This window comes from Prunus dulcis, chromosome 7 (genome assembly GCF_902201215.1).
Source record: "Prunus dulcis chromosome 7, ALMONDv2, whole genome shotgun sequence".
Lineage (NCBI taxonomy): Eukaryota > Viridiplantae > Streptophyta > Magnoliopsida > Rosales > Rosaceae > Prunus > Prunus dulcis.
In genome coordinates, this window is record NC_047656.1 from 11,497,662 (window position 1) to 11,513,455 (window position 15,794).

General features: G+C 36.7%; 2 protein-coding genes across 2 annotated transcripts; one reads left to right on the forward strand and one right to left on the reverse strand.

Moving 5' to 3' along the window:
* Positions 1-4,373: 4,373 nt before the first annotated feature.
* Positions 4,374-8,321, forward strand: LOC117634149 (receptor protein kinase TMK1-like). Its single transcript, XM_034368087.1, has 2 exons — positions 4,374-7,205; positions 7,539-8,321. The coding sequence occupies exons 1-2, from the start codon at positions 4,859-4,861 to the stop codon at positions 8,045-8,047; spliced, it is 2,856 nt and encodes a 951-aa protein (XP_034223978.1). The 5' UTR covers positions 4,374-4,858; the 3' UTR covers positions 8,048-8,321.
* A 2,649-nt stretch (positions 8,322-10,970) lies between these two features.
* LOC117636108 (mediator of RNA polymerase II transcription subunit 27) lies at positions 10,971-14,191 on the reverse strand. The gene is made up of 8 exons (XM_034370570.1): positions 13,753-14,191; positions 13,488-13,653; positions 12,807-13,263; positions 12,264-12,323; positions 12,114-12,182; positions 11,967-12,010; positions 11,721-11,890; positions 10,971-11,345 (listed from the first exon to the last, which is right to left on the reverse strand). Exons 1-7 carry the CDS (start codon positions 14,030-14,032, stop codon positions 11,737-11,739), a joined length of 1,230 nt encoding a protein of 409 aa, XP_034226461.1. The 5' UTR covers positions 14,033-14,191; the 3' UTR covers positions 10,971-11,345; positions 11,721-11,736.
* Positions 14,192-15,794: the final 1,603 nt, after the last annotated feature.

A 15,794-nucleotide genomic window follows, 5' to 3' on the forward strand; every position in this document is an offset into this window, starting at 1 on the left:
TCCTTCAAAATAATAGCACTAACAATTAATAATTGGTTTAGTTGTGAAGATCATCTAGCTAGGCTGAATGAATGAATTATTTATATTTATAGTGTGTTTATGTTATTGGGAAAGTTGACCTGGATATGGATGAAGAAAATGGGAGGGAAGAATATGATTTAAGAAAATCGGACGGTGCCCCTTTATAACCAATTATCTCTCTCTCTCTCTCTCTCTCTCTCTCTCTCTCTCTGTGTTTTCTTCAGGTTTAAGTTCCTCATCACTACAATTTCAATGTGTCTTTCTGTGGCTAAAAGCATCAGTTATATATCTGGGTAATTGAGGGGACTCCAAGTCTCAGCCATGTTCTAGTAGTACTCCTATCATAGTGTATCAACAATGGAGGAATGAAGTATTAGAGATGCTGGAGACGCGAGAAAGAGTTGAGAACAAATGTGAGGCACTTGGACGCTAGAGTTTTTTATTTTAATTTTTTTTAAAAATAATTATTGAAAAGATAATAAAATAAAAATATAATACACATGGTAACATTTATAATTGACATGGTATGACACATCGGCTGCCACGTAAGATGATCAGCTAAGATAGTCAATGTTGTGTGTCTAAATAGCATTACTCTTTAAGGATAATATCCATAGGCGGAACTACTCCCATGGCTATACTGGGCTATAGCCGAGGGAGATTTTGGGTATAAAAAATCAAACATATATATAATTAATTTGTTTTATATATAGCCCAATATGTACTAACCTATTAAGTTATAAATAAATAAAACCAAAGTTTTATGAATTTAGTTGCAAAGCATCAATAAACATACATATTAAAATAGATACACTTTCAATTATGTTGTTGAACATATTTTCATTTTGACAATATGTGTTTTTTGGTTGCGTTTAATATGTATTTGTTTTAAGTTAAAGTTTTTTTTTTTCGTTGGAAGTTAAAGCTTATTGGAAATTAATATTTAGCTTTGCACTCAAGATCCTAAGTTCGATTTCCCCCTCATCCAATATCGCTTATATAAGAAGGAAAAAAACTTATCGGAAATTAGTTAATTGAACTATGAACTAGTGTGTATTTTTTTTTAACCAAAAAAATACAAGCAATAATCTAAACTACAAGGGGGATGGGAGTTTCTCTCTCTCTCTCTCTCTCTCTCTCTCTCTCTCTCACACACACACACACACACACACACTACCAAGGTGCCATGGAGATTCAAACCTAAGATCAATGGTTTGGAAGTCAAGACCATTATCCACTGGACTAGACCTCGTTGGCAAATTAGTGTGGTTTATATGATTTAATGTATACTTTTATTTTTAGAAAGAGTAGAGAACTGCAAGTACCAAAAAAATTGATAATTAAATTTTAAGCTAATAGCTTTAGCTAACCCACCCGTGAAAACATTTATGGTTGCACCCTATCAGAATATATTATCTACGTGTTGAAACTTAACGAATCAATTTAATTAGTTCCAGTAATATCTTTGGCATATATAGTAAAATTCTTTACATTTTCTATGATCTTAAAATTGCATGATGTGGTCAATGAGGTATATCTCATTTGATTGAATTTTTTTACCTCTATCCATGTGAGGCAGGCAGAGATTCGAAACTCTCAAACACCTAATGAATATTTATGTAAACCCTCCTTTCCCAATTGCTTGTACTAAAAAAAATTTGCCCGATGTGACTCTCAACATTTAATATGATTAATATTATTATTGTGTAGCTGGAATCCATTGTTAAGCACTATTCGAAACATAAACATAAATTAAAGATGGAGAGCTTTAGACCACCGCAAAGATTTGCTTGCAAGGTAAGCCATCCTTGATTTAATTAATTAATTATTGCCCCTAAGAACATTGTTTAATGTACAGCATTAGCATAAACATTTTCTTAAAATTTAGGGCTCGTTTGGTAAAGAATTTAGAAACTGTTTCTAATATTGAAAAAATAATATAAATATTACTCATAAATAAATCCCCACATGCCATTTCCATGCAGTTGATTATTCACATTTAATTTCAACTGATTTTTCCTATAAAACTAAATAAATTTTGAACTGCTTTTGTTGTGGGAAAACATTACCATTATGATCATTTTGGTTGTTCTTTAACCCATCATTTTTCTTTTTCTTTTTCTTTTGCTTTTTTATTACGTTATAATTTAATTAGAGCTTTATTTATTTATTTAAAAAGCTCACGGGATTTACGCCGCAAATTCAAAGATTTGAGGAGGTCGCAGCCCCGCAGGAAGCCGGCAGCGAAAAGCGGTCGTGCCCACCACCTTTGCCACCGGCATAAGCTTCTCTCCGTAATTATCGCTAAACACGTGGCCACGTCTTACATAATTTCATTATTTTTCTTTCATTTGCATTTGACTTGTCTTGTCTAGCTTTTCTTTTCTTCTTTTTTTCTTGTAATTTTCTTTTTGCAATTCTTCCACACCCCCCACCCCAAATAGTAGGTCTCCTTTTGATAATTTGATTGACGTATGTGTAATTCTCGAATATTACACGCCTTGAAGGTAATTTGCAAAATTCTAGGCTTTGTAATTTGACAAGAAAACATTGTAGTTGTAGAGACTGGTAGGGGCACCTTTTGATTTATGTCATTCATATTTAATATACAAAATGCGATGGTTCATACTAAATTATAGCTGATAAATCATATTTTTGACACCAACTTAACTATTAGTTTAATACTATTTCTTTTTATAATGTTGAAAGATGTTCCAAAATCAATTGAAAACAAGGCATGATCTTTTTAAGGCCGTCTAGGTATCCAATTAAATAATACAAAAATATCAAGCCTAAGTAGTCCGACTCTAGTGAATTATCTATATCTATATATATAAAGTAAAAAACAGAGAATGGTAAAACATTCAAAATATCAGAAAATGTCATTGATTAATGCAAACATTAATAATTAAAATTATTAATTAAATGAGGATAATATAGTAAATTCACACTTTTTCATATTTAGAAAAATTAAAATTAAAATCAGATAATGAATCCTATTTTTAAGGAACACATCTACCCATTATCTTTTTTAATTCTAAAATAAATTTAAATTAAAAAAAAAAAAAGCCTCTCGCATGAGCGGAAGCGCTTGCGGAGAGGCTAGTACATAAAATGCATGATTTGCTTATAGAAAATAAATTTTCTAAGTTGTAGTTTGATCGGATTGAGCATGTGATATGTCTATTATTGATGCTTACTAATTTTTTTGGGGGGTACTTATATCAAATTTAAAAGCTATTCACAAGTATACGCGGGGAAGTTTGGCTTTTAGAGTTGATAAATATCAAGCCTCAAAATCCTCAAGTTTGGTATGATATCATGAGTTTTTTTTTTTTTTGTTCATTGTGATTTTTAGAGTTGAAAGTCTTCATTTACTTTTTTCAAACTTCTGTACACGTGATGCTTTTGGAAATTTTTTTCCTGTGCCACTAATTCTTCCATGAATTATGAGTTGGCAGCTGAATAGAGATTGTGCAATCAATATTGTCGACACAAATCTAGCAAAAAATGAATATAGAAATTATATGGGCCATATGAAAAAATATTATCCCAACAAACTATAGGGAAAAAACCATAATAATTTAACACAAAACTTTTGGATCGTCTTATTATAAGCTTACATCTCAAAATTGAATTATATACGTGTCAATAAGCTAACAAATATCTTATCACAATTTTTGAGCACGATACGCAACTGTTGAGGTTTCTTCGTTTAGGATGTTGGAGTCAGAGTTGTCTTCTTCAAATGCTTTCTTTTTTATTGACTTTTTTGACTCTAGGTGTCCAAGAAGTTTTGCTTTATAATTTTATTTTCCGCATAAAAAAACCTCAAATTTTCGCATGACTTATCCATTTTGCCCTTGTCATTTTCGCTTACGTTTAAACTTGACAATTATTAAAACGAAAAAAAAAAAAAAGAAAAAAAAAAAGAGACAAAATCCAGATCAGGGGGATCAGAAGCAGCCATGGCTCGGTCCGGTCTAAACCCACCAAAGAAATATTCGCTATAAAATTTATTAACCAACAAATAAAACTATTTATGAACATTTTGTTTGGTAGGTTAGATTATTAATTCATATATACTAAAATTTAATTATGCCTTCACCGTCTCTCTACAATATATATTCATTCTTGGATCTGCCAGTGCTCTCAACCATATATTCATCCCATTCATTCCTGTCTTTTTATTAGTCATAACCTTCGGTAGGCTCCAAATTTCTGAACGAGGCAACATAACTTAGTCAAAAGTGGACACAGTACTTGTGTAGCTACCAGCATTCAACACATGTTTGAATGACAATAAAACCCTTCGTAGTTGGAAAAGAAAGTGTGGTGTATGTCAAGTGACCTTCCATAATATGGATGAGACATGCATAACGAAACATTAATTGTCAATTAGGATTTAGTTTGCATACCACATTATATGTTCTTAAAGACATGTATCCAACACCCACGTTGTCTTTAATTTCTAATTGATTTGAGTATTTTCTCATAAAGGATCCGCCTTTGGGGGCTGTAACTTGGTCTTAAAGCTTATTTTGTTTTGGCTCGGAAAAAAAAAAAAAAAAAAGCTGAAACCTTTTTGGTTTTTTATATTACTGTTTTCAATTCCTTGGACTCTCTGAGTGTTTGTGTCACTTCCCTCTTCTCTCATCTTTTGTGGTCGTGGTCTTCGAGTAATCTGAAAACTTCTTTTTCTCTCACCATTGGGTCCAAGATTTCATAAGGGTAGTTCTTAAAAACCGCCATTGATGGTCTTATGAAGCTTCTCTGCTACAACTTTTTCAGGCTTCCACGTTTCTTATGAAGCAGGGGACATCATCACAGATCTGCCATGGAAGACCATAGTGCAAAGCTTGTGCTAGTAGCACTTCTTCTCTCACTTGTTTCAGTTGTTCTCTGTGCCACAGACCCTAATGACTTGGCTATTCTCAACCAGTTCAGAAAAAACATGGAGAACCCAGAGCTCTTGAAGTGGCCTGAGAATGGTGAAGACCCATGTGGGGATAAATGGGAGCATGTGTTCTGTGATGATGAGAGGGTGTCTCAGATTCAGGTTCAAAATCTGGGCTTGAAGGGTCCTCTGCCTCAGAACTTCAACCAGCTCACTGAGCTCACCAACATAGGCCTCCAGAGGAACAAATTTAGTGGGCCATTACCATCTCTCAAAGGGCTGTCACAGCTGCGGTATGCTTATTTGGATTTCAATGATTTCAGTTCAATTCCTGTTGACTTCTTTGATGGCCTTGATGCTTTGGAAGTTTTGGCCTTGGATAGCAATAATTTGAATTCTACTTCAGGGTGGACATTTCCTCCTCAGTTGGCAAACTCAGCACAATTGAAGAATATTTCTTGTATGAGTTGCAATTTGGTTGGTCCATTGCCTGATTTTCTTGGGAACTTGTCCTCTCTGACAGTTTTGCAACTCTCAGGCAATGGCTTAACTGGTGGAATTCCTCTGAGTTTTACTGGCCTGAATTTGCAGATACTTTGGTTGAACAATCCAACAGGTCCTGGCTTGACTGGTCCAATTGATATTCTGACTACAATGTTGCAGCTTAACAGTGTGTGGCTTCATGGGAATCAGTTCACAGGCACAATCCCAGAAAGCATTGGTAATTTAACTTCTTTGAAGGATCTTAATCTCAATCAAAACCAACTTGTTGGTCTTGTTCCTGATAGCTTGGCCAATTTAGCACTTGACAGTTTGAATTTGAACAATAACCATCTGATGGGTCCAATCCCAAAATTTAAAGCACAGAATGTGACTTTTACTTCAAATTCATTTTGTCAACCCACTCCGGGGCTTCCTTGCGCCCCAGAGGTTATGGCACTTGTAGAGTTCCTTGATGGGTTGAATTACCCTTCCACACTTGTTTCTAAATGGTCTGGTAATGATCCTTGTGGTTCATGGTTGGGCGTTAGTTGTGGCAACAATGGAAAGGTCTCTGTTATAAATCTTCCGAAGTACAATCTGAATGGTACATTGAGTCCTTCAGTTGCTGAGTTAGATTCTCTTGTTCAAATTAGGCTTCAGAATAACAACTTGAGGGGTTCAGTTCCTGAAAACTGGACTAGCTTGAAATCCCTGACTGTGTTGGATCTTAGTGGGAACAATATTTCCCCTCCATTGCCAAAATTCAGTAAAACTATCAACGTTGCCGTTGATGACAATCCTTTATTTCATGGTAATCCATCTGCAGCGGCAGCACCACCAGAGAATGGCCCTTCCTCAGCAAACAATTCATCTTCCTCATCCACAGGCTCAGGTTCTCATGTCAATGGTACTTCTAAATCAACCCAACCAAAAGGATCAAAACGGGCCAGCTTAGTTTTAATTGTAGCCCCTGTCACAAGTGTTGCTGTTATTGCTGCGTTGCTTGTAATTCCTTTGTCCATGTACTACTGTAAGAAGAGAAGAGATGCCTTCCAGACTACAAGTTCCCTTGTAATTCACCCAAGAGATCCATCTGATTCAGATAATATGGTTAAGGTTGTTGTTGCTAGTAATACCAATGGAAGCGCTTCAACCGTAACAGGGAGTGGTTCTGCAAGCAGAAACAGCAGTGGGATAGGTGAGTCTCATGTTATTGAAGCTGGAAATCTCATCATATCAGTTCAAGTTCTTCGGAACGTGACAAAGAATTTTGCCCCAGAAAATGAGCTTGGCCGTGGTGGATTTGGGGTGGTTTATAAGGGAGAATTGGATGATGGGACAAAAATAGCAGTGAAAAGGATGGAGGCGGGCGTGATTTGCAACAAAGCCTTGGATGAATTCCAGGCTGAAATTGCAGTTCTTTCAAAGGTCCGGCACCGTCATTTGGTATCACTTTTGGGTTATTGCATTGAAGGAAATGAGAGAATGCTTGTCTATGAATATATGCCTCAAGGGGCTCTAAGCAGGCATCTTTTCCATTGGAAAACCTTCAAAGTAGAGCCTCTCTCTTGGAAGAGGAGGCTAAATATTGCCTTGGATGTTGCTAGGGGGATGGAGTATCTTCACAATCTTGCTCACAAAAGCTTCATACACAGAGATCTTAAATCATCAAATATCTTACTTGGTGACGATTTTAGAGCAAAAGTATCAGATTTCGGATTGGTGAAACTGGCTCCTGATGGTGAAAAATCTGTTGTGACCAGGCTTGCTGGGACTTTTGGTTACTTAGCACCAGAGTATGCCGGTAAGCTTTCTAAGACCTTTCCAACTTATTACAGATTGTTTAAATTTCATATACATAGCTGACCCCAGTTAGCTTATAGGCATTGAGTTTAGCAGCATTACACACAGCATGTAAGAGGAATTAATATGGATTTAATCATGTTCTTAGACCGGTTAGACTATTACAAGAGCATCTATCATATCCTGAACATATATGAAAATCAGATAGCTTTCTTAATTCTGCAGCATGTACATCTTTGTTTTCTGTTTTCTTTCTTTCATTCTTGCGAATGATCCTACTAACTCTCTCTCTCTCTCTCTCTCTCTCTCTCTCTCTCATATGCTGTTGATTCAGTGACTGGAAAAATTACAACCAAAGCAGATGTCTTCAGTTTTGGTGTTGTGTTAATGGAACTATTGACTGGAATGATGGCACTGGATGAGGATAGGCCTGAAGAAAGCCAGTACTTGGCAGCATGGTTCTGGCACATAAAATCGAATAAGGAGAAACTCATGGCCGCCATTGACCCGGCCCTTGACAAAAAAGAAGAAACATTTGAGAGCATTGCCACAATTGCAGAGCTAGCTGGGCACTGCACTGCAAGGGAACCCAGCCAAAGACCAGATATGGGCCATGCTGTGAATGTGTTGTCCCCGCTTGTAGAAAAATGGAAACCGTTGGATGACGAGAGTGAGGAATACTCTGGGATAGATTACAGCCTTCCCCTTACCCAGATGGTGAAGGGTTGGCAGGAAGCCGAAGGAAAGGACTCCAGTTATCTGGACCTAGAAGACAGCAAGGGCAGTATCCCAGCAAGGCCAACAGGGTTTGCAGAGTCTTTTACTTCTGCTGATGGCCGGTAAAGAAGTGTTTTTTTTTGTTGCTTTTGTGTTTCATTTCACCTTCCTTTTTAGTGGTTGTTTTCCTTCTTTGGTAGGTGTAGATAGTATGTCTGTGTTCTCTGCTTGGGGAATCAATGTCAATATGTTTTTGTGTTGTTGGTTTTGTGCTGGCTTGAGTTGAAGATTTCAGTAGAGATCTCAAGTGTAAGCTATGATACTTTCTGCATTAAGATTTTACATGCTAGTGGTGTAGATAAGAGCAGTTATTAATGAGAACTGGTTCCCAATTACTCAAGTGCGCCTTATTCTCCACATCTGAGTTTCATAAGAATGTTTGCATTCTTTTGGCAAAGGCTGAATAAACAAAACCAGGTTTTGGTACCAGCTATCAACCTAACCCCTATCATGTATGTAGGTTTGAAACTAAAGTGATCTAAGTTATACGGACATTGCTTTCCTGAAAAGAGGCATTCCTACTTTTTACAAATCACATCAAAAACACAAAAATGCACATGTCAAATTGTGATTGGTAGGAAAGTAGGAGCCCTACTTTCAGGAAGGACGCAAGTGTTTTCCAAGTTATATATGGCCTGAACCAGTTTGAGGTTGATGAAAAAGGCGCTTCTTGTCATCCCATTTTAAAACTAGTTCTCAGGTTGGTTCTCACCAAACAATTTTTTGTTGACTTATCAACAATTACAAGCCAGGAAGGAATAAATATATTCATACAGGGTCACATTGCTTCATTTGAGAATAAGATGAAGAAAAATTTGCCTATAATAGTTTTGTGTTGACATACTGGTTTGATCAAATTTCTATGGAGAAGGTTAGGTAGAGGGAATGAGGATAGATTGTTGCCCGATTGATTGAGTTTAAAAAGCAAAAACAGATCCACATAGTTGATTTGGGTTTCAAGAACTATTTTAATGGATGGTCTCTAGCCTAACCAATAAATGGAGAGGTACTCTCAGCCAAAACAAAAAATTGAATTATTGAATCTGGTCAATAATTATATATATATATATATAATTATAATAAAAACACACCTATTGATTTTTCTTTTAAACAAGCGATATTCAAGAAGAAAATAATCAAATCTAAAATTTCGTATAAAAGGGTAAATGCTCTTAATCATCAGAACTACAACCTTATCTATCAGATGTTGAAGTATTTTGGGATTCAATGTCAGCCTCTATTTTTATATTATTGAACTTGTGAGTCTGTGACTGTCCAATAAACGCATGTCACATGTAAGCGTGCGACCAAATAACTTCTTCTTCCTGCAAAAGCAGAAAAGTCCAAACAGCATTCATCAATCTTAAATTAGACTCCCTGGATCTATGTATGAACATTTGGACCCCACCACGCTGTTGAAGTTTGTGGGTCCAGATGGCAATTGTAGATTGCTCATGGGGCTGTCAAGTGGCAATGACACATTGGCATATGCAATTTGCTCACTGTGTTGTTTATTAGCGGTGGATCAATCAGATTGAGTGAGACTCAGGGTCAATCAGTGTCCCTAACATTAAGGAAGATGATATGTCTTTGAGGGGTCCCTTTCTGTATGTAACGTGCAATCCACTTTCAATTGAAAGAGCCAAAGAAGTGGTGAGCAGAATTTTCCTTAGTGCTGAGCCCAACCAAGGCAGGAGACTACATGACATGATTGCTGCCGCATGACACTTGGTCACTCTTTCATGTTTTACAGGTGGCACTGTCTTGTTTAGTTTGGTCTTATTATCGAGGTAAAACTTACCATAAACGGGTAAGCTCTTTACAAACACATGAAAATATACACTACTCTTTATTTATCTCTCTCCCCTAATTCTGAAGCTGCCTTCATTCTCAATCGGATCATGCAAACTGAAGAAGAAAAACTGGTCTATCACAGTTTCATGTAACCCATCTGTTTATTCTATCTTGTCACATGATAAGAGAAATAATAATAAAAAATTACATGACGGATAAGTCTTTTTTAATTACTTAAAGTAAATAATTCGAGACCTCATTCAACAAGAGAAAGCAGTGTTATGTAGGCAATCGACCATAACATTACTATCCCCCAAAAGGAACTTTTGGTAAATGAAATGTAAATTACAAGTTGCCTATTTCTAATCGGTGCTTACTATGTTTTATTCCTCTTAATCCACCCAAAATTCCTGTTCTCCATGAGAGTAAGTAATCCAGTGATAAAGAGAAAATATATCTCATCTTATCTCATCTTTATTTTTCGTTCCCTCTCTTCATAGTTTAACCACTATGACATTGCACATGCATTGGGCATACATAATTTTTTTGGTTATTATTAAATAAAATTATTTTGTTTTTAATATTATAATAATTTTAAGACGACTTCTATTATAAATCAATTGACCAAAGATGGTCATTATGCAATAACCCTAACTACTTTGGTTGGGGAGATTCTACCATGAGGGATTCGAGGTGTTCAATCGAACCATTCAATCGTTAAAAAAGTTCAAGTCGAATATTTTTCCTCTCATGTTGGATAGTGGGATTAAACCCCTCCCGCAACCCCTCAGCCACAACCTCCCATTATAGCATTTCCACTTTAGGTAACCTCACCTACCTTTCTGACTGTGAGTCAAAGTTATTTACAGACTAGAAGCCCAAAAACCCTCTCGCTTTCTATCTTCCTTTCTTCCCAAAATCCTAAAAGGCTCCTCATGGAAATCAAAATCATCTTTTCCAGAAGGACACCCTACTCTTTTGGGGCTAAACAACCCTCATCAAAATTATTATTTTTGCACCAGAACAGGTTCATCAAACTGCTTGTCATAATGCAAAAAATTTGTATTATGACAATTCTTGAAAACAAAAAAAGATTGTGGAAATCTACTCTACTGCAGACGAGCTAGGCCAAAACCATATGAAATATAATGAATGCATACTTTTTACTCCATCCCCTGTGTTTTACCATTGTAACTAATAAAACAGAAAGCTTTCAATCTGATCTCAATGTCAAACTACAATCATATTAGATTCAAGGTGATTCATACAACTATTGCAATTAAAATCATAGAACAGCATGTAAGTTACTAAGTAGCATCCACCCTAGAAGGTTTGCATGCCTACCTGCTAAACAAAGAATCCCAGAACTTATGTACTAAATTCTCCTTTTTTTCTCCTAACAATAGAATGTCAAAAACTGAAAGCATTTGGCATTGTTCTTGAAATATGATCACATACAGGAATTCCACGAATTTTGTGTGGACATTGCACACATCTTCTACAAGCAACGTCTATTGCAACACCAGGTATGGAATTTCCCGTTGCACAGCTGAGAATTTCCCGTCGCATTCTAGTGAAATTTAACCAGGACACAATATATTAAAATAAAAACAGCTACACCTATCCTTTTCTGTGAATAACAGAATTTTTTTTTTTTTAAAAAAAAAAAAGGAAAAAGGAAGAAAGGCAGCATAGATACTTTCACTTACAAAAAATTAAAAAGAGAGGGACAGGTCAAATATAGTACAATTTCTAACCAGCGACCAACATATTTCTTATGCACTACCAAAAACATAAGGTCAACTCAGACAACATGATACTTAATTCTTGTACACTAAATAAAAAAAATCTTGTGCTCCAGCAAATTATTCAGAGCAAAATGCAGATAAGGCATACAATTTAACATTCAAGAGAAGTTTTTTGAATGACGTACTATTCTTTTTACCTGTCAACAGTGGGTATCACAATTCCTCTGAATAACAACCTACATGGTAAGCCCGGGCAAGGTTTAAATTTGATGATATATTTGATGCGGAGAACTGCCGGTAAGGACGATAAACTGGAGGTAACAGTAAAGCTGATTGTCGGTCCATTGATAGCAGCCGTCCACACTTACTGCATCAAATATATAAAGTTAATGACTTTGAAGCCAGTAAAGAATTGCAGATAGGTATACATGGGAAGGTTGTACCTGCAAACTTTTGTAAAGAGAGTTTGATAGCTGCAGATCCAATGCTAGGAATAGAAAGAGAAAGTTAGAACTTTAAATGTGTACAACATGATGCATGTGAAAACTTAATAATCCAGTGCGTTCTCATGAACATGCTAGAGATGGTACCAAAAGAGTATAGAGAGCTGTTTCAGCTCGAACCCCAATAAAATACTGCAAAGCCATAGCAGCATGTTCCTGTAATAAGAAATGATAAGTAATTTAATAGAAAGGCCCATTATTTGAACTATAATAAACTTAAATGGATAAAGGTTTTACCGTGATATGCTTATAGACATGATAAATTGAAAAACCTCTTGCATGTATGTAGCTGCCTCCCTGTTACAGAATGAAATGAGGAATGTAAACTGAAGCAGGGTAAAGAGAATCATCTTTTAGAATAAAAGACAAGAAATAGAAAAAAGATACAAATATGCTCCATGTGATGGGAATGGAAAGAGAAAGAATAGTTTCTATAATCTGAAAGCCAGTGAAAATCTAAAAGGCACCATAACAGAACATATAATACATGACAGATCTAAAATAGCATGAAATTGGGATCTGTGGGAGGGTTGAACAAGCAATGATTACAACAAATTATTCAAGTTCATAAAAAAGGAACCAGAGCTTCTGATATATCGTCTTATTTTGTTCTTAGATGCAAGTATCAGTTCTACAGCTGCATACATGATGTTCAGCTGTAAGGTTACCAAGTAGCAGCTGCCTAGTTTAGCATGCGACAACTATGTAAAAGAATCAAACAATATAAAAAAATAAAGCTTATGATTAAGGAACAATATGCATGGCGGTGGCCAAGATTACCTCATCTGGAGAAAAGAAAGCTACTGCATCTGGGTCTGTAGAACCAGCAGGATGCAGTGATACTACAGCCCTAAAGAGAGAAGGAAACAGCAGCTCAATGACAGCAACCTTATCTGGTGCAACATCACCCAGAGGACCTGCTCGTAACTTGCTTGAACTGTGAAAATTATGATCCTTTAATGTTTCACTGGGACTCTCATTTTCTGGCAGTGAAGATGCCCTTTTCAACCAATCCAATCGCTCATACGTGAAAATTTTCAAATTAGGCACCTTTTCCAAACGTGCCAAAACCTCTGATAGCGTTTTGCACTCTAGAGCCTCTTCTTGATCATGTGCTGCCGGTACTGGTGAAACACATTGCTTCTTCGTAGCTGATTCATTAGACTGACCACTCGACCCCTCATCAAGGTGAGGAAAAAACCTCCTTTTCTGATCAGTGAAGGCTTTGAGAGCTAACCTATAATATTGAATAACAGAATTCAAGAAATGGCTTCCTAAAAACAATACTCAGTTGGGATATACTATAATTCTAACCATGCTTATGCAAAATTTAGACTTCTTTGGAACACAAGCTAAAATATTGCTAAAAATAACTTCCCTGTAATCAATAATTGTTGAGTATAGGCAATACAGAGCCAATGTAACAAGCAGGAAGACCAATTCTCTGAATTTAACACCAACCTGGTCCTGTCAACTGCAGACGCACCGGCTTGGCCGGCGAGCTGGCGCTTCCAGGCATACGCAACCACGGCGCCGTCTGGACATACCAAGGGCATGTGCAATCCCCAAGAATTGCTTCGCGATCTCAGAGACTCGTTCAGAACCCCAGACTCTTCTAGCTGCCTTCCTAACAAAAATTAGCACAAAAACCCTAAAAAAATTGTGGCTTTTCCAATGCCTGCTTACAGTAAACCTAGGTAGAGAGAGAGAGAGAGAGAGGAGGTACCGACGGCGCGGAGGTCAAGGAGGTGTTGACGCATGGAGGCGTCTTCGTTGAGGAACAAGTGGAGAGGCTTGGTGCTTTGGTGAGGCTGAGCAGCCACGAATAGAGCTTCGAGAAGGCGGTCGGCGCCAAGCCTTATGTCCGCGATCAGGCGGCCGGCGTCGGAAAGCCGCTCCATTGCCAGCGCCACCTGCTTCGGCGGCGCCTCCGCCGTGGTGGGCCCTGCAGAGGAAGATGGCGGAGTGTGGTTTTGAATCGTCGCCTGCGGTTGCTGTTGTTGCATTCTCTGTGGTGTACTAGCGTTTGGTTGCCGAGGAAAGTGTAGTCTAACTAAAGTAGATGGTTCTGTAAGGACTCCGACTAGGCAATCTACTTGACTCTTTTACCCGATTCATTTTTGAAACCCGGTGCCCTGTTAAGAACCCTAATAAATAATTTTTAATCTGTCATTAAATTTAGGTGATGATTTTCTCATTTTTCTTTTGTCCACTTGCACTTCTTTTATAGACAAAAAAGGAATGAGAAAATCAGCTCCTTTAAATTTTATATGAAATTTCAATTTTGTTACTGACAAAAAATTTAATCAAATTTATCATTGTATTATTTAAAATTTTCAATTTGTAGACATGCAATTATTTTTTGTTAGCTGGCTCATATGTGATATTTCGTCATTGAATTTTACATTAAATTACAATTTAATTACTAAGTAGAAAAACTTAACCAAATTGGTCAAAATATAACTCAACATTTATAATTTATAAATATTAGGCAAAACATCACTTTTGGTCTCTGTGATTTACTACTTTTACCACTAAAGTCCTTGTGGTTTCAATTTGATCATTTTTGCCTATGTGATTTTCAATTTAAGCAATTCAAGTCCAATCTCCAATTTCTGTCAAATTAAGTTAACTGCTGTTACTTGTTGAGGGGCATTTAATTCCAAAAACAAGAAAGAGAGAAAGAAAAAAAAAAGAAAAAAAAAAGAAAAAGAGAAGGCAAAAGATAGGAGAAACTCTAGAATATTGTGACTTTTTAAGCTCTATGGTGTTAGAGATCGGTGGATGAAAGAGTGCTAGTACTACAGTCAAAATAATCATCTTGAGAAAACCCAGAAATCAGAAATTCCTAAAAAGATTCCATGAAACTATTCTCTGCTGGAACTCCATGACCTCCATATCTAAAGACTGAGAAAAATCCAAACAAGGGAAAAAAAAAGTTAAAAAAAGCTCACTACTACTTGTCGAGTTTCTCGCTCTTCCTTCTTTCTTAGAGCAACTCCATTCATTTACCCTTTGCCATGGTAAGGGGAGGGCTAGGGCAGTCACTATACATGTGAATAGTGGTTGTCCTTACAAAAAGCCATTTCCGTTTCCACCCGTTGCCATGGCAAAGAGCAATTATTATTCATTTTTTTGTTTTCTTCACAAATTTTTTTATCTCAATAATTAATTTGAATAATATTTTCGGATAAGATTTCGGGTTCTTACGTGTCAATACTATTCATATCTCATAATCGGATAAAATTTTTAGTTTCAAATTTTAGATAAGTTTTAAAAAAAATTGGCTGGTATTTATAGAAAAAAATTCATTATTTTTTTAGTATTTAAAAAAATATTTTTTATTATTTTATTGCAAAAAAATTGGCTGCCGTTGGATTGGAGGAAAAAATTTGATTGAAGTGCCCAGACGACGCCACGTGACAACAGGAAAAAAAAATTTAAATAAGTGGGCTGACGCCAGCCCAAAACTCAGGCTACTCCCCCTCGAGCCAGCCCAGGCTCGTCGCCTCCACCTCTTGCCCGGGCAAGCCTTTGCTGCTGGAAACGTGATTTGTGCTCAAACGCCACCAGCCCGCCCCTTGGCTTCTCCGCTGGAATTGCTCTTATCAACTCTGTCAAGTAAGAAAGAAAAGGGAGAATCCCCAAACGCTCAAAACCGACATGCAAAGAGACCCTCTACTCTAGAGTCACGATCAAAGGACAAGACGTGCATGCATCAAACAACAGAACAAAGAGAGTTCGTATTTTGTTCCTTCTTTTGCTTGT

Excerpts from the sequence above, each read along its gene's own strand:
- LOC117634149 (XM_034368087.1), top strand. The coding sequence starts at position 4,859 with ATGGAAGACCATAGTGCAAAGCTTGTGCTAGTAGCACTTCTTCTCTCA. Across the intron at positions 7,206-7,538 it reads CTTAGCACCAGAGTATGCCG|TGACTGGAAAAATTACAACC; the intron begins GTAAGCTTTCTA and ends CTGTTGATTCAG.
- LOC117636108 (XM_034370570.1), bottom strand. The coding sequence starts at position 14,032 with ATGCAACAACAGCAACCGCAGGCGACGATTCAAAACCACACTCCGCCA. Across the intron at positions 13,654-13,752 it reads CCTTGACCTCCGCGCCGTCG|GAAGGCAGCTAGAAGAGTCT; the intron begins GTACCTCCTCTC and ends AATTTTTGTTAG. Across the intron at positions 12,011-12,113 it reads CAGCTCTCTATACTCTTTTG|CATTGGATCTGCAGCTATCA; the intron begins GTACCATCTCTA and ends TTCTATTCCTAG.